Below are 23,127 nucleotides of genomic sequence, written 5' to 3'. Positions count from 1 at the left end.
AAAGCCAAATTTTACCTTAGTTTTGCCTTTTGCTGCAGAATTGGTACATGCCACAGTATCGTTTGGCTTGTCAGCTACATTAGATTAGGGGAAGGCTGGTTCTTGCTGGGATTTACACTCCCATAGAGGGTACATCTGCACTGGAGCTTGGGCCGATGTACATGCATTAGCTTCAATCAAACTAGCATTCTGCCGCGGTGCTGGGACGAGCCACCCAGGTACATACATAGGGTCTCAGACAGGACTGTAGTCAGGGCAGCTAGCCCATCATGCCACTTGTGCCACTTTGGCTACACTGGTATTATTAACATGCTTGCTAGCTTGAAGCTAGTATGCCTACATCTACACGAGCTGTAAATTAGCCAGCTCTTGTGTACACATACCTGAAGGAGGAGGAGGGTACAAGCTCTCCCTATTCCATATGCAAATACTCTTGTTTTTATTTGCTTTTCAGATTCCTAGATTGTTCAGACTTAACCCATGCCCTAGTCCTTGATAAGTGAAGGACAGCATGCACCCACTTTTTATCGTTTACTCGCAGCAGCATCTAAGGGAGTCAGCCAGGTGAAGACTCCATTGTGCTAGTACTAGTATGCATCCGATGAAGTGAGCTGTAGCTCACGAAAGCTTATGCTCAAATAAATTGGTTAGTCTCTAAGGTGCCACAAGTACTCCTTTTCTTTTTGCGAATACAGACTAACACGGCTGCTACTGTGAAACCTGTGCTAGTACTGTACAGAGGTAGCAAATGACTGTCTTTGCCCCAATACAGTCTAAAAGACATGAGACAACAGGTGGATGAAACAAAGAAGCAGAGGAAGGAAGACAGGGAAACAAAACACTAGGATGTTTTAGCATAAAATAGTTATGTACAGACAATGTGAGGCATTCCCATTTGTGAGGCAGTGACATTCTCACATTGCTTTAAAACAGCCAACACATGCTGTATAGGTCCAAAACTCTCCCCTTCCTAGGATTTGGTTTTATTAACAAGTGAACACAAAATAAATAAATTCCAACCCAAACCTTGCCCCCAGGCTTGGCTATTCCTAGAACTTCTCCCTCAGGATTATTCAGCCCTAGATTTTTCTTCCCAGACAGCACTCCCACCTTCCTGTGTATTCAGGATGGATTAATAAAATGTATCACCCAGAGCGAGTCAGCACAGCTCAGATAGACCTCTCTAATTTAGCTAAAAGGATGGGTCAGCAGAACAACCCAGCTTCCCAGTTATACCATCCCAGTCACCACTGAGCCCATGTCTACACTAGAGAATTTCAGAAAAACAATTTCCAAGGATGCTGTGCTGGGTGGCACCAGGGGAATCCTAGTATAGACAAACTCCATGTTGATCAGCATTTTGAGCCACTATACAATTACTTTAATACATGAATTCTACTGGGTCCGTTTGTACTTTTTTACATATCCTTTTGTACTTTTTTACATATCCTGCAGCAACTACCTGTAGGCATTACCTGGATATCTTCCTTTCAGACATCAAGGGGTAGCCGTGTTAGTCTGTATCCACAAAAACAACGAGGAGTCCGGTGGCACCTTAAAGACTAACAGATTTATTTGGGCATAAGCTTTCGTGGGTAAAAAACCCACTTCTTCAGATGCATGGAGTGAAAATTACAGAAGCAGGCATTATTATACTGCCACAGGAAGAGAAGGGAGTTACCTCACAAGTGGAGAACCAGTGTTGACAGGGCCAATTCGATCAGGGTGGATATAGTCCACTCCCAATAATAGATGAGGAGGTGTCAATTCCAGGAGAGGCAAAGCTGCTTTTGTAGTGAGCCAGCCGCTCCCAGTCCCTATTCAAACCCAAATTACAATGCATTGGTGATCTTCCTGAAAACACTATCCTGGCCAGCACGGATGTAAAAGCTCTTTACACCAATATTCCTCATGAGGATGGACTACAAGTTGTCAAGAACAATATCCCTGATGAGGCCATGGCACACCTGGTGGCTGAGCTTTGTGACTTTGTCCTCACCCACAACCATTTCAGATTTGGGCACAACTTATATCTTCAAGTCAGTGGCACTGCTCTGGGTACCCGCATAGCCCCACGGTATGCCAAGATTTTTATGGCTGACTTAGAACAACACTTTCTCAGCTCTCGTCCCCTAGCACCCCTCCTCTACTTGAACTACATTGATGACATCTTCATCATACGGACCCACGGGAAGGAGGCCCTTGAAGAATTCCACCTGGATTTCAACAATTTCCACCCCACCATCAACCTCAGCCTGGACCAGTCCACACAAGAGATCCACTTCCTGGACACTACAGCGCAAATAAGTGATGGTCACATAAACACCACCCTATATCAGAAACCAACTGACCGCTATACTTACCTACACGCCTCCAGCTTCCATCCAGGACACATCACACAATCCATTGCCTATAGCCAAGCCCTACGATACAACCGAATTTGCTCCAATCCCTCAGACAGAGACAAACACCTACAAGATCTTTATCAAGCATTCTTAAAACTACAGTACCCACCTCGGGAAGTGAGGAAACAGATTGACAGAGAGAGACGGGTACCCAGAAGTCACCTACTACAGGACAGGCCAAACAATGAAAATAACAGAACTCCATTAGCCGTCACATACAGCCCCCAGCTAAAACCTCTCCAGCACATCATCAACGATCTACAACCTATCCTGGAAAACGATCCCTCATTCTCACAGACCTTCAGAGGCAGGCCAGTCCTCGCTTACAGACAGCCCCCCAACCTGAAGCAAATACTCACCAGCAACTATACACCACAGAAACACTAACCTAGGAACCAATCCCTGTTGCAAACCTCTTTGCCTACTCTGTCCCCATATCTACTCTAGCGACACCATCAGAGGAGCCAACCACATCAGCCACACCATCAGGGACTCATTCACCTGCACATCTACTAATGTGATATATGCCATCATATGCCAGCAATGCCATTCTGCCATGTATATTGGCCAAACCGGACAGTCTCTACGTAAAAGAATAAATGGACACAAATCGGACATCAGGAATGGTAACATACAAAAGCCAGTAGGAGAACACTTCAATCTCCCTGGACATTCAATAACAGATTTTAAAGTAGCCATACTTGAACAAAAAAACTTCAGAAACAGACTTCAAAGAGAAACAGCAGAACTAAAATTCATTTGCAAATTTAACACCATCAATTTGGGTTTGAATAGGGACTGGGAGTGGCTGGCTCACTACAAAAGCAGCTTTGCCTCTCCTGGAATTGACACCTCCTCATCTATTATTGGGATTGGACTACATCCACCCTGATCAACTTGGCCCTGTCAACACTGGTTCTCCACTTGTGAGGTAACTCCCTTCTCTTCCTGTGGCAGTATAATAATGCCTGCTTCTGTAATTTTCACTCCATGCATCTGAAGAAGTGGGTTTTTTACCCACGAAAGCTTATGCCCAAATAAATCTGTTAGTCTTTAAGGAGCGACTGAACTCCCTGTTCCTTTCAGGCATTGACCAGGACCAACCCTGCTTAGCCTGAGATCTAAGATAGTCACAGGACAAAGAGATCTAAGATAGTCACAGGACAAAGTGTGAAGTCTTGCAGGCAATTAATTATTATTTAATTTAGATGTGTGGATGTATAACAGAAATTAAATGGCTGTAATATAAGGCATCCTAACAATCGGAATAACTAGTTGCAATGCCTAATGTCTACAATTATGTCCCTGACCATTTGCGATATCATTAATCGTTCTTGATCAAAGGGAAAAGTAATGACTATGTGGAAAGTTTCTTGAACTGTCCCTCTATTTCTGCTCATATAAATGTTTGCTCTGTTGTTGTATTATCTCATCTGTCAAAAATACTTGCAAGAATGATAGATGCATATAAATACTCCAATATTTAAATAGTCATGGTCTCCTGAAACAAGACAACTGGATCTGAACAGAATACAGCTTTCAGAATTTATTGATATTTATTGAGGATGCTTGTAATACTTTGATAGTCACTTCTATTGATTTGAAAAAAGCTTTCAGTGTTATGGATCATTATTTATGAAGGTTTAAAACAGCTGATTTTCAGCTTTAAAATAGATGTAACTACCTGGTTTTAGTCTAGCCTGTTTAACAGATCTCTGCATGGTAAATTGCAACATTTAAACCTAATGTTTTCCCAGTTGGTTTTGATATATGTGCACACCAAATTGTTGGGATATGTTAGGGTTAACTAACAGATGTGGAAAACCGCTGGTATGCTGGCATGATATCAGGGAGTAGGCACTATTCCTTCACTTAATAGATAAAGTGTTACCCCTTTCGCCTCCCTTCTCCTTGTTAAGAATTAATAAGTGTTAGAGCTGCATAAGAAATGTGGGGATCTAAAGGATACCTTTTGGGTAAAAAAGTGTTATCTCCTCCTCCCTTCCTTTCCCAGCTACATAAGTGATGGGTCATGGTCCCTTCCTCCCTCCCCTGAGAACTGAAGATTGAGGGAACTTGTAGCAACAAATTACTGCAAAGAAATGTATTTTCAAGGTAAGGATGTGTGTATAATATGCATAATGCTGTAATCAGTCAATAGGGGTGGGTATAATCATAGTATGGGAGTTTCTATTACTTAATAAGGGTTTTTGGGGTGTTGTAGCGGATGTAGGCATTTACATACTAACTTCAATAAAAAGTGTGTGATGTAAATAATCCAGTGCTTACTGGACAGTTAGGTCCAGGGTAACAAGTATCGCAATAAAGGATTCCATCTACTCAACTGCCTCTGGGTCAACCTGCTCCTTTTTCTTCTAATATAAATCAAGGCTCAATTCTCAAACATTTGTTGTTTTGGTTTCAAAGAGGTGGCTTCCCCCCACACTAAACATAGTCCACTCAAGTTCCTGTGGGTTCTCAAGTTGCTGTTGATACTAGGGTTTGGCTTTATTCACAAAAGGCACACAAAATCCAGACCAATCCATCTCTCCAGCTTTGACCGGTCACAGAGTTCCTCTCCAAGGACTGCTCAGCCCACACCTTATGTCCTGTCACAGCGGGGGCGGGGGGGGGGGACACCACTTCTACTTCCATCATATTCAGGTGGGAGTATGCAAGATGCAAGAGTGAGTCAGCAACATTGACTTTACATTTTCCCACAGGATCAGCACCTCCTAGCAGGGTGAGCTATTCAGACAAACACTGCCAACCCATTTCATGGTTATTTAGCAGTGACCTTCTGAATGTTTGCACAACTTCGATATTTTGCTGTGTGCTCTCAGCACAATTACCATCGCTTTTGACAATTTGTCTAACAGAAAAAGGATAATCTTGATTTAACAATACTTGTTCTTTGGTAAAAATGAAAAGATTAATGATTAGAGTTATGCAAATAATGGATCTTTCAGTTTATTGGCAGTTCTGAAAAAAAAAGTTTTAGATCACCCTGAAAACATTTTCACGTTTCAATTTTTGGCAGATCAAAAAGTAAAAAAATTAAGAAACAAACAAATCATTTTAGGTCAAACATAAAGCTTCAACCCAAAACAAAGCATTTCATTTCATTTTGATTTCACACTATTTTTTTATATGTTTTTCATTAAAAATAAAATAAAATTTGAAGCAATTTCTATTGAAAAGTCATTTTGACCCAAAAAATAATGTTTAATTTAAAAAATATCAAAATGAAACATATTTACTTATTTTTAATTTTGGAGGCTTTTTTTTTAAAGCACAAACAATTTGGTGAAATTGGCAAAAAATTGTGAAACATTTTGGTGTCAGCAATGGTGCTGCATTTTTTGATGGAAAAAGATTTTTCTGAAAATTGTCACCTGCTTCATTAATGATCATTACAAACAGGGGAGTATTTAGGGAAATGGAAGCTGAAACTGAGTTTAAAAAATGAGTAAAATAATGAAAAAACAATTTCTTCTCAAGTGAAAAATCAAATCTATGCTTTTCAAATGTTTCTGGGTTTGTCAGTCAAAAGTTTTATTATTAAATTATTATTATTTCAACTGAAACTGGACTCGAGTCTTCTAGTTCCAGACCAGGTTGCGTTCAAAATTAAGCACAACTGCACAAAAGTGCCTGAGACAACCAAACACTCCAAATGGTAAATGGGAATAACTGTATCAGTTTTTAGAGTATAGACTTGATCCTTCAATAATAGTACTTACTCACTAACTTCACACAGGGCCATCCCGCAACTAAGGCCCTAAGGGGCTGCAGAATTGATACCCTAACACATAATAGAGAGTCTCACACTAAGTGGCCAAGGAATTCTAATGCCTTCATCTCTCTTCTCCCACGCTTTCCTTAGCACATGAATTTTCTCCAGGCATAAATTAAATTCATATTATTACTATCAGTCAGAGATTAGCAGTAGGGACAAAGGACCCAAATTAGAGAGTGAAACTGATACCCAAAGTACCAGCCCTAATTATAAGCCTCCTGCCACACTCTGATCCATTGTTGTAAAGGGCTGACTCACAGTCCTTTAGTTCATTCAGTGGCACAGGGACTTGAAAGTAAGGGTTTCAAAGATCCAATGCTCATTGCAATTTTTACTCTCAGTAAAATCAGGGACAAGTTCTGTTCACATTAATACTGGTGTAAATGTGAAGTAAGTGCATCGACTGCATAGGTGTGATTGCAGAACTTTGCTCAAGGCTTATAATAGCTATTAGGCAGATACAGTGGTCCTTAGTGCAATCAGGAGAGTTGGATATCTAGATGATTGGACTAGTAAGGGCTGCTATCTTAGCCCTTCAGATTAGTATTAACTTGTTGCTTTATTAAATGTAAAATGTAAATGTAAAAAGGGTGGCTGACTTTGAGTCTTATTTTTTAGGGAATTCTACCAGTCATTATGGGACTGAGAAAGACCAATATGAAAGTCTTTTACTGTTCAAAAAAAAACTAAATAAATTCATGGAGGATAGGTTCATCAATGGCCATTAGCCAGGATGGGCAGGAATGGTGTCCCTAGCCTCTTGTTTGCCAGAAGCTAGGAATGAGCAACAGGGGATGGATCACTTGGTGATTACTTGTTCTGTTAATTCACCCTGGGGCACCTGGCATTGGCCACTGTCGGAAGACAGGATACTCGTCTAGATGGACCTTTGGTCTGACCTAGTATGGCCGTTCTTATGTTCTTAAATAAAACAGAATTAAGGACAGCTGGTTTAAAATTCTCTCTATGTGCTTGATTCAGATTAGCAGTCTTGTCAAATTTTCCTGTTTATTCCAACCCATCTATTCCTCCTTTTAAGTATCAGGGCTTAGTGTTGATCCAAAACTATCTCTAAAGACCACATTTTGAAATATTGTAATTGTAAACACAGTACAAAGTACATTTGGCAACTCTGGAGACCTTGCCAAAAGTTAGTTTTAATGACCAATTAACAGGCTTTAATATTTTATAATACTATGATTATGGAGATGTAGTTTATCAGAAATGTTGTTTCAATATTATATTTTATTACTGGATAGTTAGGTAGGTTTAGCATTGCGCATTGATGTTTACTTTCCATTGTATTTTATATGAAATATTACATCAGTTACCCCAGAAGTCTGCGGCAAATGCTTTCTCCTTGGAACTCTCATGTAAACAAGCTGCATATCTGATGAGATTAGTGTGGTCTAGTTGATTGGGCTAAGGGCTGAGCGCCAGATCCTGCTGAGTTCTAATCCTGGTTCTGTCACTGCCTTACTGTCTGGTCTTGCATCTTTCCTTATAAAATGGGTTTAATTGCTTACCTGCTATACCATACAGTGATGTTGTAATGATTAAATAGTCATTGTTTACAAAGAACATTGATAACGTTAAGTGCTAAGTATTATTTTTAACATAATGAGCACAGTTGTAAATGAATAAATATATGCAATTTGCTATCTGTAATTTTGAAATGTTGTAATAATAAATGAACCTATATCTCTCTCAATAATATGTTTCATATGCCAAATATGTGCTCCTAGAAAAGTGCTCAACACCTTTTCTTCTACCTTCAGCTGTAAATGTACCATTGTCTTCTCCTGGTCCCATATATGGCTTGCTTTCTAATTTTTGTTCGGTTAGAGCTGAACCATATATATGATACTGAATTTCTTAAACATCACATCAACAACATGAAAACTGATTTCCATCCAGATTTAAGTTTCATCCACTGCTGAGCAATGTTGGTAGAAATGAAACCAGGCATCTCTTTCAACAATATATATATATATATAATACACTATTATTATAGAGATGTATATGTGTACAGCTGAGACCAAGCTGCTCCTTGATTTCAAAAGCAAAAATCTTTATTACTTCAATGGGAGCAGGATTGAGCCCATAGTAAATAAAGTAAAAAGTAACTTCCCATAATATAAAGTATAAATAAATTATCTGAATAGCAGCTTGTAGTTAGCTGTAGAAGTGTTTATGCAGCATCTAGCACAATGGTGGTTTGAAGGCCTTGGTTCTCGTGGAAAATCAGGTGCTTGCAATAGAAACTAATAAAGTTTTTTTAATGCCCTTGAATAAATTCACTACATTCAGCCCTATCATAAGTAGGCACAATTTCCACTGGGTAAGAATTGGGCCCTTAACATCATTGCCTTCAGTCACTAATGGAATTGTATCAAGAAAAGCATCACATTTGTTGGGTAAGATCTGGACCTCATAAATTACTCATGGTTCCTTTATACTCTAGGAGTTGGCTTGTGGCTTGAAGCTCCAGTCTGAGCTGGCGAGGTGATGACTGCGCACTGGCAGCAGCTCCTGGAGGCTTTGTGCCTGAGGCAGACATAATGCCTCTGGGAGCACTAGGGCGGGTACTGCAGAGACAGCTGCAACACCCTTTTACAGGGTACAGTGTGTTCCCTCTCCGTATGCCAGCCCAGCTCTGCTAATCACTGAAGGAAGGATGAAGCCATGACCCTAACTTTGCCTATCCCTACTCCTTACTGGGTTTCTAGTGCCAATGTCTGTGTTGCACTCCCTCACTCCATGCATGCTGGGAGCAAAGGGACTGAGATTGTGCCTGGCTCCTGTGCATAGCTGTAGGCAAGGGAAGGCTCCTTGTGTCTTCTCTTTCCCCTGTTGCCCACCCACTCATCAGTAGGCACAATCTAGCCCTGAATGTTTTGTTATGCTCTAGGACAGGGGATCTTGAACATCTTAGCAGAGAGAGATTGTCCCCTGGACACTTCCCCTCTCACTTGTGTTTGAGAAGACCTCCTCTCCCACTGGCAATCAAACATCCCTATAGCAACCACAACCATTGCTTACATGAAGGATAATATCAGGAAAGTATACATGTCTTATCAGTTTCTTTGAATGAGATTTAGGAGCTGGAGAGACAGCCCCAGGCAAGAAGCCAGCTACCTGCAGCCCATCAATACATGCCCCATGGGCCACAGTTTGTGCGCCTCTGCTCTAGGATACCACATTTAAGGAATACTTCCAGCACACTGCAATAGAAAACCTTCAGAACTTCACTCTTACTGACCGCTGTGCTAAAGCAGTAAGATAAATTATAAATCTAATGGAGCAGTGGCATCTCTGAAAAACAATTAGTGTTTCACTTCACTGCTTTCAGCCTTAATATACAGGCAGAAATAGGCCTTTTTTTTCATTCTCAAAAAAGTATTTCTGATGATAAATGCTTATTTTTAATTTCCAGTAATGGAGTGTAAACAGATTTCTTATTACCAGACAATTTCATGGTATTTCCTTTCTACTTCCTTGAGACTTCTAACTTTAAATGGATGGGTTCAGTAATATTTTCCAGCATTAATTACTTGACTTAGTTCAAAGGAGTCTGAGCCAGAATTAAATACAAACATTAACTGATAAATGTCAGCATGGATGTAATGATGTTTTTGCCAAGGCTTTTTATATACACTGTCTGAGTCATAGTGCACACCGTACACATTATTCAGGGAAGAAATTAATTTGCACCAGTACTGTACAGATATGGCTAAGATGGAGTTGACTATGTTTACACATGTGCAAGACACATATAAATGTGGACAAAATCCTTCCCTGTCTGTCCTCCCCATATTGAACGTACAAGTTAAACATTAGAAACAGTAACCTGCTATATGCATTAATTTCAATGCCAATGATCGACAATCCATACCTGACAACGGGATGCCAAGAAGAATCGAGGCTCCACTAAAGGAATCTGGCAAATCCTACAATGGCTAATGTGGTAGGTTTCAATGGCATTAGTTTATCAATTAATAAAATGTTAGTGATAATGAAGACAACATAGTTATGCCCAGCATTAATCATTCGCTCAAACATTCCAAATGCAGACAGGTGGGACATACCTCAGTCGTCACTGGGATTCCAAACTGCTAGACTCTGTTGATGAAGAAGGAACTGCATGAATGAAACTCAAGGCACAAGTATCAGCTTGTGAGATACAGGCTGCTAACTCAACTCAATAAAATTAAACAGGAACAGAGTAATCAGCCAGGCATGATATTCAGACCCAGAACAAAAATACTTCTGTTCATTGGGATTGGCAGGCTCAGGGGTTTCTTAAACAGGGGAGAGAGCCTTCCAGCTTTCACTTAGCAGCTCAAACCTGGCCTCGGTCAGTTGTGGGCAAAAGTCATTGCCACCTGAAGGCAGTTCGATGGTCTATGCGAACTGAGTTGGTGGTCTTAATCTGGTTCCTAGTGAACAAACATCCATCACAGCTGCCATTCTGTTCTGACACAGAGGCCCGGGCTTGACCTAACTCTATGCCGTTTCTGGTTTGTGAAGCAAGCACATTATTCTACAGAGTTCTTGATCTAATACCTTTCAGCAGCAAAAAATACTCTTCAAATAATGTTAAAGAAACACCATTCAGAGAGCCGGCGGCTGTGAAGGAGAACACACAGCTACGGCCGCAGTACATGAACAGACACACCGCGATGATTAGCTCAGTCAGACCAGGCAACGTTTTTCATCTCTTCCCATCATTTCTTGCCAGGAGTGAGCTTCCCATTGGTATTTGATAGACATACTGAACCATGAAGTATTGCTTGGAAACTCTTTTCTTACCATTTTTGTTCCTAAGAGCTTCAGGAAGCTAAACAGAAATGACTGACATATGATCATTTAAATACAGAGATGAAAACAGGAGTATCAGTTACAGAAAATCTACAGTGAAATCAGTAACCTGGACAAAGAAAGTAACCAGCAGAGTACAAGTAACCAGGACAAACAAAGGAAACCAGTAGAGTATAAATGACAGTAACATCGGTTGTTTAGTTGTTTGTGGAACAAATCTGACATAATTAAAAAAAGGGGGAGCCAAACTGAACAGGCTTGGTAATTTTTTGCCATGTTTCATATTGGTAAATGTTCCCATCACCAGAAAAGCCTACACTTTACTGAGTCAGTTGCCTCAGGAATTTTGCAATTAGGCTGATACCAATCAGTAAACAACACAGAGAAGGATCAGCTTTTATTGCTGGATCCAAATAAAGCAATGGAGTAGGTTCCAGTCCTGCAGTTTATAATGCAGGACAAAACTGCTGTGCCTGCTGTAGAGCCCAATTTCTTTCTGTGGGGCTCCACGTAGGCTCAACATTGTAAATCACAGGGACGGGTTTCAATTTGCAGAGGCAAGCCTAGGATCAAACTGTTTTGTCTCACTTGTTTTCAGAAAAGCTGAACAATAGGTACAAAACCCACCATTCAGTTTAAAAGTACCAATCGTCCTATTACATCGTCAGCATAGGTCTTTTGATTACTCCTCATCGCAGATAATCTTTGGGGCATCAGATCACACCAGTCAATATCTGATTCTGCAAAGAGTTGAAATTAATTTGATGCGCAAATGGCGGCTCTGGTGTAACTAGTGATTTCTATTGAGTTACATCTGGGATGAATTTGGCCCCATATGTCTGGTATGCAGCCCATAGCTATATATATAATTCTTTTGGCATCACACCAAAGCTATCGAAGAGAGACTCATAGAGATGATTCCTATAACTTCAAGCTAGCTAGAATATGCATCTGTTATACTGATGCACTCCAGAGAGAAATATCACATTATTGGCATAGTAATAGGAGATGGATATAATCCTGGAATCTCTTCAAGTTGTGTGCAGATGTCTAGCACCTCTTCCCTAGTGGAAGGGGCTCAATATCCCCTCGCAGCAGAGGAAGAAGTTACCCCCCAGAGGGCAAAGAAGTTGCCTACAGTTCCTAAATTCCCTGTAACACATGCATAGTTTACATTGCTGGTTGTATTTAGGACTTCCGTAAAATAAGATAAGGAGTTGTAAAGTATATACTGCCTGGAAAGCATCTATCTTTCAACAGCCATCATTACAAACATGGACTGCAATACTCCATTTCCTTGAAAATACTATGAGAACTGCTGTACCTTTACCAGTTTTAACATGTCACTTGCAGCAATGTCTACTCAAGCTAGCAAAATAAAGGTTAATGGAACCGTATTAGCTAAGATCAACATCAAAAATTATCAGAGATATGGGGAGGTTGGAGCTTCTATATAAGGACTGTCAAGGACCTAGTCCCTCTGCAGCATCCTTGGGGCTGTGACAGGGTTATGCACTCACTCAGGCACTGGTCATCCAGCTTGGGGCCATCAGAATCACTGATGCAGGGATGGAAACTCAGCACCGCTGCTGAGCTCCTCTGGAGATTGCCCCTCCCAGGATTCCAAGGAAACAAAAGAAAGATATAAAAAAGAACAACTGACCAGTCCTAAATGAGTCATCGGCCCCTCTTGCTTCAGGGGGCCTTGGGTAAGCCTCATTCTGGGTCAGTATCCTGTGGTTAACCACCAGAAAGTGTCTTCAGGAGGTTGCTTATAGTCCTGCCTGCCTTAGGGTGCCCAGACAGTCTGTAGGCAAGGGAGATGATTCAGGCCTCTTGCCACAGGAGCTGATGGGACTAGAAGTCAATCTTCCTCCCCGAGCTACCTCCTATTGAGCTGGGTGTCTTCCCTTTTGAACTCATCCTCCCATCCTGACAGACCTAACATACCCACAACAACTCCTTAACCCATTCCTGTCTGGGTAGGCTTTGTACACCCCACCACAAGGCCATATTAGGAAGGTTAGGATGATTTGATTTGGAAGGAAGGACAAGATCCTGTTGCCTTTGGTCAATGGGACCTAGCAGGCCATGAAAGAACATGAGGAGATATTTAAAAACAAACAAACAGAATTTAAACTAGATAAGAGGAACGTTCATTATTTGGTCTGCCACCAGATGACATTCAGACTAATAGTTTAGCAAGAATTTTTTTTTAGACTTAGATGCTTATGAATAAAGATAGCATCCATCATGGTTACAGGGCTATTTGCACCGTTGATCTCTCTGAGTGCATCCCGCCCCTTGTGCTCTTACCTTTTCTGGAGTGGAAACCAATGATTCTCCCACTCTTAAACCACGTCCTGGGCTCAGCAGCATGTGATTCAACTGTGCTCACCCAGCAGACCTAACTGGGTTCGCCATCTGTAGTTCTTCCCTCTGTGGTTCTTCATGGTGAACACAGTGACCCCAAACAGCCTTCCTGAAGCCCCGTATTGTTTAATCTTAAGAGTAGGAACACAGCATAGCATCAGAGGGAAAGAATTTTAAAACAATAAACATACTGCACCCATATCTGTCTTACCTAAAGGCTTGCCCTCTCTCTGGAAGCTTGGGATGGCCTGAACACTTCCAGTGTGCCAGCAGGGTCTGTTTCTGAGCAAGTTTGTTTCCCCCTGAACAGCTCCCCGAGAAATGCCCCCGCCCCCAGTCTTTTTTTAACTGTTTACAGCCTGTTTGATTTATGGGCCTCCAGTGAGACAAAACAAGTCTGGTATCTCAGCCTGGCAACCTCACAACTTAATAGTTTAAGCATTGTTTCTTAATGAGACCCAATTTGCTATTAGGAGATTGCTCACCTGCAGCCATAGTGTTGGCTTCCTGCTGGCTTCTTCACAGCACTACTATTAAACTAAACCAATATATGCCTACAATAAACATTGCAATAACCCAGGATAGCCGTACAGTAACTATCCCACTAACACGGTCACGTACAATATTCACAAATTATTACAGAGCAGTGTCATCTCCTTCACAACATCTACAATTGCAGTTGCTAAAAGAAACATAACAAGGATTTTCAATTTTCATGATCCAGGGCTTAAACTGACCCTCAACTGGGATGAGGAAGAAATAAATCTTCCCACCTCCACCTACAGTGTCCTACTAAACAACTGGAAAAGTGCATTATGGATTTTTTATTTTATTTGCTCTAGGGGCTAGTATCAGCCACTCTCAGAGACCAGACACTGGCCCAGACAACACTCCACTGTGAGTCTGTTAGTATGGGGAAAGCCCTGCAAATCTGCGGATATCCACTTTATATCCGATTTATATCCGCAGACTGTGTTTGCAGATCGGATGTGGAAACAACTTTTGTATCTGCTCAGGCCTCTAAGTATGGGAAGTCCGAAGAGCCTAAAATTTAAAAAGTAACAGCAGGGAAGGGAAGCCAAATGTATCACAATAACACACCAGAGAAAGGTATGAAGCGATCATACCTTCAGGAAAGTACCTAAGCACCCACTTAAGTCCATCACTATTCAGCAAAACACTTAGCATGTGCTTAACTTTAAACACATGCTTAAATCCCATTGACCTTGACTTAAAGATAAGCACATGCTTAAGTCCTTCGCTGAACAGGGATGTTTTCTGGAATTGCGGCCAAAACCCTGCATTCGTTAAAGTAAACTCAAACAGCCCCCACAGGCTTCAGCAAGAGAAGGATTAGCTGGTAGGACCACAGCCATCAGGATTACGTATCAGGCAATACTTTTAAAGGAAGCTCATTTTATCTCTGTGCTAGAGCATGAGGTACTATCCTTATTCCTGTTTACATGTTTGCAAAGGGACCCCATATTAGTCAAACTTCAGAAGTTTATCTTGAAGTTTACTCAGTGCTCCTCCCCACTTTCAACCCTTTCATCTATGCACATCCATACTCAAACTCCTCCAGCAGGACGCTGGAAGCAGGTATCTCGCAGATAGTAGCCACGCCATCACACTTAGGACCCAATCCTGAACTCCTTATTCAGGCAACATTTTCATGGACTTCAGTGGGTGTTCTGCCTGAAGAAGGAGTTCAGGATCAGAGCTAAGGAAAAGACATGCCTAAAGAACAAAGAAGATGAATAGCGTGGCACTCTCGGGGAGAGCTGCAGAAGTTTTACAGCTCAAAATCTCACTCAGAATGTATCGGACACTGTTACATATGTACGGCATGAATATGTCTTAGGGGTGGGCAGGATTAGGGATTGTCGGGTTTTTTGTGATTTAAGGAAAGGCCCTTACCTCCAAAATGTTTTTTAAAACGTCATTAAAACACGCATTTTAAATGTCTTTGCTCTGTCGGCAAACACACACTGTTACCTCCTCTCAACTCCACCACGTCTGGGCTCCTCCCACCCCTCCACTGGGACAAAGTTGAGAATACTTTTCTTCTACTTCAGCTTGGAACGGTCTAGGGCCTGCCCCTTCCCCAGTTACAGTTTTGCCACTGGTGTCCTTGGGAGCAAGAGCAGGCCCTTAGTCAGAAGCGGTGCAGAACTTTGGCCTGAGCTTTTTTTTCATAAATGGAAGTGCAAGTAAAAGCAAGAGCAGTGCCACTCCCTGTCCTGGGATAGGCTGCTGCTGCTGTGTCAAAATGGGCTTTATTTCCTCCTCAGAGCACCACCCTGCCATAACTCTGCACAGTGCTGTGCCTGCATTGGGGCAGGGCTTTCTTTTTTTTTTTTTTTTCCATTTCAGGTGCATTGGTGGCAATGCTCAGCTCACACCAGGCAGCAGGAGAAGGCAGTGACCGGAGCTTAGCTGCCAACATTGTGAAGATATTTCCAAGGGCAACTCTCTAAATAAGCTCAGGTCCTGGAGCTGCTTGAGTGCAGTATGTGCCCTAGTCTTAAAGTGGTCTGAAAAGAAAGGGGCGGGGAGGGGGTATTGTAATCTGAGACCAGTGACTTTGGCAAAGCAGTGCTTAAAGAGTGCCCCTCGATGACCTAGCTTGTTTTAAAAAAAAATTTCCAGGGCTGTGACCCTTTGCAAATCTGCCCCGTACACACACATTTTAAGCACTGGTGTGTGCACGGTAGCTTCCAAGTCCCAGCCTCTCTTAGATGGAAACCCATGTCTCTCTCCCTCATGCCTGGGGTTTCAACGCTGCTCAGCTCCCTCCCTGCCTTACACTGCAATATCCCCAGCAAGCCAATCTGCTAAAGGCCAGGGCCTGTGCTTTACTTTTTCTCTCCAAGGGCTATGAACAGTGTATTGTCAGTAGCTGCAAGTTACAACACAGCTCTTTCTAAGCAGGCAGATTTATTCTTAAGGTAAATACATTACAGAGAAAACATAAAAACAAGATAAGTTCCTATAAACACACTAAAAATTTTGCAGAGGTCAACCATCAGTCTTATGGGACCTAGCAGGGCAAAATCTTTCCAACCCTTCTGCAAGGCCCTTGGACAGAAGATCCAGTCTGTTTGCAAGGTCAGGAAAAAGCCCCGAGTCAATTTAAGTGAAGCTTTTTATGCCAAAAGCCTTTCTGCATCTGTTGGTTTCTGAAAACCAAGTTTGAAACAGTATATGCAAGCTTCCCCAGAGGGGTGGGACCTCTCTGCCAGTGTTCACAACCTCAGTGATTCACCTGGAGCCCACTATTTCTGGGGCCTGGAGTTGTGGTAACCCCTCCCCCCAACCACCCTGAAATTGCATACACTCTCTAGCCCACAGTGAGATATAAACTTGATACAATATGGACCCCAAAGACATTACCTCTGTCACACACACATATTAATTAACACAGCGGACAGGACAGACAAGGATAACATTTGGTGGCTGGTCCTGATCCACCATCAGGCTAACAGCCAGGTGACACAATATTAAGCCCCCACATGTCCTGGTCTCTGTTGAGCACTAAGGCACATTTACTATTGTCTTCGTTAAATCGTGTTCTAACACCCTGTAGTTTGTCACTGTAGACAAGTCCACAGGGAGCACGTGTCAGAGATGCTGAAGATCCACTCCTTTAGCTGAAGTCAAGCTACTGGCTCTCAGCACCACTGATCACCCTGCCCTACTGCTCAACTGGAAACACCAACTCATCTTGATACCAAGATCAGTCTCCCTTTGATGCTAATTTACCATGTTCTCTCTGGGTCCTGTGCTTGAATTTGAGTTCTCGCCCTTGACAGCCTTGCTGTCTATTTGCTCTTTTGGCACCAGCAGACTCTTGTGCCTATTACAATTGACTGTTACAGAAATGTCTGTGATCTGACATGTTCCTGGCAAAGTGAATTGATTTCTGCCTGCAGAGGCTCTGTTATTCCAGGTTATTGCCTATGTGAAACCCCCTCGGATGGACCTGGACTGGGAAACCTGAGGGATGGCAGAGGAATAGTTGCCTAGACCATATGCTTCTCTTGTGGTCTAGAAAGACGCCGTGACCCTGGTATTTATTTTCCCCCCAAAGAAGACACCAGCCTGGCTGGCCTGTGCAGGAACACAGCCAGTAAATCACGGCCTCCAAACTCCCTAATGGAAGGGGAGCTGCATTAAGCCCATTAACATCAGCTAAATGGTTACCATCAATTTTTAATCAGAAATAAGACCAGAAATATGGTAAGTGAATCCCAGCAGCAAGTAAATTTAAATAACGGTCACGGGGAAATCCAATCACTTAAGCCAAGAAACCTAGGAAGCAGGCGCTGTCTGTTTGACAGAGGAACGGGACGACAGACAGATTAATAAAGATTAAAGCGCTGCAAAGTGAACATGCAAACCGACCCGCTCCCTTAACCCTTCCTGCCCCTGCAGCGGCTGGCGGGACTCCGCGGCGCACCATGCCCGCTCTGCTCCCGGGCAGCGGGGCGCGCACACCGCTCCGGCACCCACAGCAGCAGCAGCCCGGGCTGGGCCCCGGGGAGAGGTCCACGGCGCCAGGGCTGGTGGGCTCCGTGGCCAGCTGCGGCCCGGCGCCGGCGATGGGAGGCGGCCGGTGGCCCCCCAAGTGAGCGAGCGAGCCGGGGGCTCCTGCGGGGCAGGGGTGAGAGCCGGGGGCGGGGAGGATGTGGCAGTGTCTCTCCGAGGGGCTGCTGGTGCTGGGGGCTGCTCTGCTCTGGCAGCCCTGCCAGGGCACCTGGAGCTGCGGGGAGCTGACCTGCGGCGAGCGGGAGAGCTGCTGTGACTACGGCAATGCCACCCACACGGAGATCAAGTGCTGCAAGCTGCCCTTCCACACCTTCCTGGACAACGTGGGCTGGTTCGTGCGGAAGCTCTCGGGGCTGCTCATCCTGCTGGTGCTCTTCGCCATCGGCTACTTTCTGCAGCGCATCATCTGCCCCAGCCCCCGCCGGTACCACCGGCCGCAGCGCCAGGACTCCCCCGCCTCCCTGCTCAACGCGACGGCGGCCACCTCGCAGGACTCCCTGCTGGACAGCGGCAGCGGCAGCCGCTACCCGGGCGAGCCGGAGCCGCCGCCGCTGCGGATGGGCTCCCCGCTCTTCCTGCAGCTGCCCAGCTACGAAGAGGTGAAGTATTTACCCACCTACGAGGAGTCCATGCGGCTGCAGCGCCAGAGCCCCAAGGAGATCGTCCTGCCCGTGTCCAGCCTGGCCACGGCCGCGAGCGGGGAGCCGGAGAGGGCGGGAGGCAGAGGCCCCCGCAGCTGAGCCCCCCACCCAGAGAGCTGCGGGTCCCCGCGGGGGAACAGAGGGAGTCCAAGGTGCCCAGAGGGGAGGGACTAGCCCAGTGCTGCTCCGAGGCGCGGACACCCACTGCAGCATCGCCACAAGGACTTCCCGTCTCTTCTGCAAGCAGCCGCTTTGCACCTTTCCTTTCCCCTGACAAACCGGACGGCGCGGCTGCTGCTGGGCGCGGGGCAGGAGCGGAGACTTTGCCCCACCACCGCCTGAACTTCTTACAGGGGCTCGGTTCGCTCAAGGAAGCCAGGTGCAGCAGCCGCGGCCCCCTCTGCCCCACCCTAGCCTTCCTGTCCTTTATTCGTAACTGCTATATCGTAAGTGCCTGGTTACGAGAGCATCCGTCCCGTTTACTGGGGTTAGGCGTTAAATTAGACACACCTGACACTCTAAACATCGGGTTTGGTTTCTCACACGAATAACGTGTTCGTTGCTCCCTTCCTCGGGCAGATTAAAACCCGAAAGGGATCAAATGTGATTTACTCTGCGACACACTGGGTGTTTGTGCTCCAGGGCTGGGGGGCCAAGGGAGAGGGGAGCTTTTTAACACGTTGGGTCAGCTTTGTAAATCCTGCAAGATCCCAGTCACTCTGCCCCCGGGAGAGAGTAGCCGTGGAGCTAGAGGGTAAAAACACGGAGCATGGAGAAATGTTATTTCTGTTCAGAAGCTTGGGATGACTGTACAGTGTATAAGTACTAGAATAAAGCAGCCCTCTGACAGGGCATCCCACCTAGAAAGACATGATCCCTGCCTGGTGCCTGTTCCATGTCATTATAATTATAAACCTTACTCAGCAGTGAAAACTAAGTCCATTTTGTTACTGTACGGGTCTGTATCTGCAAGGAAAAGCTCAATATTGTAATCAGAACACCCTATCCCTGATAAGGTGCACTTCCACTCCAACCCCATGAAAGGTAATTACTTTCTCCATTTTTCCTTTTATTTGTAGAGTTTATAATTAAGCAATAATTCCAATGGAAAGCGCACTTCCTGTTAGTTAAGGATTTACTGGGCCTCACCTACTGCTGCTGGTCACTTCTTTCTTGCATTTGTCAACAAAAAATTAAGTTGAGCAAATCTCCTTCCCTTTAATACAGGAAAGGGATTGTGTGTGTGCTGGATCTCAGTTTTCACAGTTCTTCTTTCTGTTTGATCCTTTGGGAAGGACAAAATAGGCTTATAGCAAAATGAAAGAGAACATAATCAAATAAGATGGAATGTAAGAAAGTGAAAACAAAGTTTCTAACATCACATGTGTTTTGATAACATGTCAATTTCACCTGTTGAGGAAAATACTGGGTTCTGGCTGTAGCACTAGATCCGAACCTTTCCAGCATCAATATGCATCTGCTGGACTGGGCCATTCATTCTTTATCCTGCAGCAGTCACACAGAGTCACACACACGCTGTGTAATTGAAAAATGCCCTTCAGAACATCTTACAAAATAGCTCATCTCTATATGTTATCCACAAACTCTTTTTTTGGCCTCATTAAGACCTTGGGCCCGATCCTGCTCTCATTTAGGTCAGTGGTAAAAGTCCTTTGGGCTCCAATTAGAGCTGGATTAGACTTCTGTGTGGACTTGTGGCTCAGTCCCTAGCTAATGATGTAGTCATCATATTAAAAAAAAAAAAAAGGAAAGAAAAGAAAACCAAAGCCCCATGTACATAGAGTATAAATTATATCCTTCTGTGGAGCATCTTTCAAATGAGCAGGGAGATGATGTATTGAGATCTATACCAGATGTAATGTTATTTATGACATTTATCCCCATGAGCAGAGAAAGGAGGAATAACTCCATAAATGAAGCATCCCCTCATGAGTGAAGATAAATTCCATGAAAGGTTAGGCACTGTATAACACATTTTTCTGCCATTGGTTTCAAGACAAATTGCTTTAGAAAAAAGTTGTGAAGCAAAATAAGTTGAAATATGCTGGAAAAGAATACTCTGAAAAAACTGCTCAGCTTTTATGAACTCATGAGTTATGTCATCAACAGAATAACAGTGTATAAAACAAAGGAACAGCAGCAATGGAACGATCTCCATCATATATATGTATATTATCCACATAAATGTGAATATATGTATTGTATATACTGTACATATATTAATGAGGGAAGCTGTGTGGCCTAGCACATAGAGAAATTCAGGAATTCTGGTATCTATTCCTGGCCCTGCCCACTGGCCATCTGGGTGACCTTGGGCAAGTCACTATGTCTTTCCATGCCTCGGTTTCCCCATCTGTAAAATGAGGATAATGATACTGGCCTCTTTTGTAAAGCGTTCTCACAACTATTGATGAAAAGTGCTCTTTAAGAAGCAGGTATTATTATTAATGTCTGGAAAGAAGCTTCTGTCACTTCCGAACAGGAAACTGCTACCCGTAATTCTCTCACAGGATCAGGTGCTTGCAGAGTCAGCTCTACAAAGATGCAGAACTAGCTGTCCAGAAACTTGCCATATGTTGCCTTATTTTACATTTTAACTGAGCACAAATGCAAGAAAGGCTTTCTGGATAGGATAGGAACCTATTTTGAATACTTATATTTCAAATTGCATTTCTCTTTCAAATGTTCACTAAAAAGAGCTTTTAATAATTTCTTCACTCCTGTTTGACAATGCTAAGCAAAGGAAGATGTCCCAAAATACTGTAATTAACAATAAGATCATGATACCCATGTTTAAAGCCCAGTCCTGTTCCCATTGACGTCAACAGAAGTGGGATCAGACCCTTTTGCCATAATATGGCGATAGAGAAGATCCTGAAAAGAAGATTGCAAAGAATGTAAAATCAATCCTATTCATGCTGGTCAATGGCAGGGATCTTACTGACTTCAACAGAAGCACGGTCAGTTTCCTAGTAAGAATTTTAAAGGGCTGTGGTACAGTTAGGATTCGTCCTTTATAAGTTAAAGTGCCTTTGTTAGTAGTTTCTCTTTACAGTTATGAGAAACCCAAAGGAGGAAAATATTGGTCATGATTACCATTTACAAAGCTGGTTTTGTAAACCCCTCTCACATCAAGTTACTTGTGTGGTGTGAATAGGAATACCTGTCTGTGGAAGGAATGCAGCATTGTTTAGTCATCCATTTATTAAAAAATGCAAAATCTGGAAAAATTCATCCCTGTTTTCCATCTTGAAGGGGAATCCTTAGAGAATTTTCATTGTATCTTATGAGAAATAATCCAGGGGTAGTTTTCAAAAGGAGAAAATATTCAGAGGATTAAAATATTAATGAAAAATGCTAAATTCTAGTATAATCTTTAAGTTTTAGTGAAAAATTAAAGAAAGCACAGTGTTTCAGATGAAAGATTAACCCCTATTTGCACTATGTTTTTTTCAAGGGGAGGAGAACACTGTGCAAAGGTTAGGCAGAAGGAATAATAGAAGCCCCCTCTGGAGCAGGCATCCCAACCCAAAACCTTAAAGTGTGATACTTTTGTTATCACTGAAGCAAAATTCCCATTGATTACAAAATGTTTAACTATTTGGGGCACAGTCAATATTTCTTTTGCATTCTCAAGGAATACCATTTTTCAAAGAGGGTAGCCATATTAGATTAATTTGGTATAGTTTAATGGAAGTCAGTGAGAGTTGTCTTGAATAAATCCTACAGTGCAGCCTGATCCCTGTGTGTGTAGGAAAGAAACTACTAAGGACACAATTCTGATCCCATTAAAGTCAGCAGCCAAACTCCCATTCTTTTCAGTGGAAACAGAACTGATCCTGTACTCTAGAGAGGCACAGTTAGGGTATGTACTCATGTATATTTGATCTGCAGTTCAGATTCCCATCCAAAAGCTTTTGCTATTTCAGTCCAACTTGGTTAATGCACCAAACTTAAAAGACATTCAGTTAGAAGCGCCTGTCAGGAATATATAACTGTGTTTTTAGAAAATTATAAGGATGGACTCATTTGAAAAATCAGAATTTTAAATCTCAACACAAAATGTTACATGATGTAAAAACAGGTCCTGATAATTTTTTAAAGACAAATATGTCTCCCACCCCATCCTCTTTTTATGCAGCTAAATTTATTAAGTCCCACTATGCAGGTACTAAAAATCGACTAATGCAACTTTTTGTCCTCAATTTCTAAAATATGTCTTAGTTTAAATGGAGATGCATTTTTTGCTTTCAGGTTTTTGTTTTTGTTTGTTTGCATATACCATGCAAGATGATTTCTCTTGGATTTTCTTAGTAATCACAGCCAGTTACTGGGCAATCTGAAGCCAAATCTGTTTGCTTTCCCTACTCAGGTAATCCCATTGGAGTCTATTTTTGGACTACTCATGTGAACAAGACAAACAGAATTTGAGCCTTCTTCTTGAAGATGTATGTGATAGCAAACGTACAGGGCTTGACCAGGCAAACTTGTGGGACAGCACTCAGAGTGAGGTTCCGCT

At 42.9% G+C, this 23,127-nt stretch overlaps 1 protein-coding gene across 1 annotated transcript; it reads left to right on the top strand.

Moving 5' to 3' along the window:
• The first annotated feature begins 5,569 nt into the window (after positions 1-5,569).
• Positions 5,570-22,879, top strand: C9H3orf80 (chromosome 9 C3orf80 homolog). The gene has a single exon (XM_043522612.1). It carries the CDS (start codon positions 18,084-18,086, stop codon positions 18,684-18,686), a length of 603 nt encoding a protein of 200 aa, XP_043378547.1. The 5' UTR covers positions 5,570-18,083; the 3' UTR covers positions 18,687-22,879.
• Positions 22,880-23,127: the final 248 nt, after the last annotated feature.

This window comes from Chelonia mydas, chromosome 9, assembly GCF_015237465.2.
Source record: "Chelonia mydas isolate rCheMyd1 chromosome 9, rCheMyd1.pri.v2, whole genome shotgun sequence".
Taxonomy (NCBI): domain Eukaryota; kingdom Metazoa; phylum Chordata; order Testudines; family Cheloniidae; genus Chelonia; species Chelonia mydas.
This window is presented reverse-complemented; position numbering and strand designations above follow the sequence as displayed.

Bases quoted from the DNA above. Each gene is read 5' to 3' on its own strand.
- C9H3orf80 (XM_043522612.1), top strand. From the start codon at position 18,084: ATGTGGCAGTGTCTCTCCGAGGGGCTGCTGGTGCTGGGGGCTGCTCTG.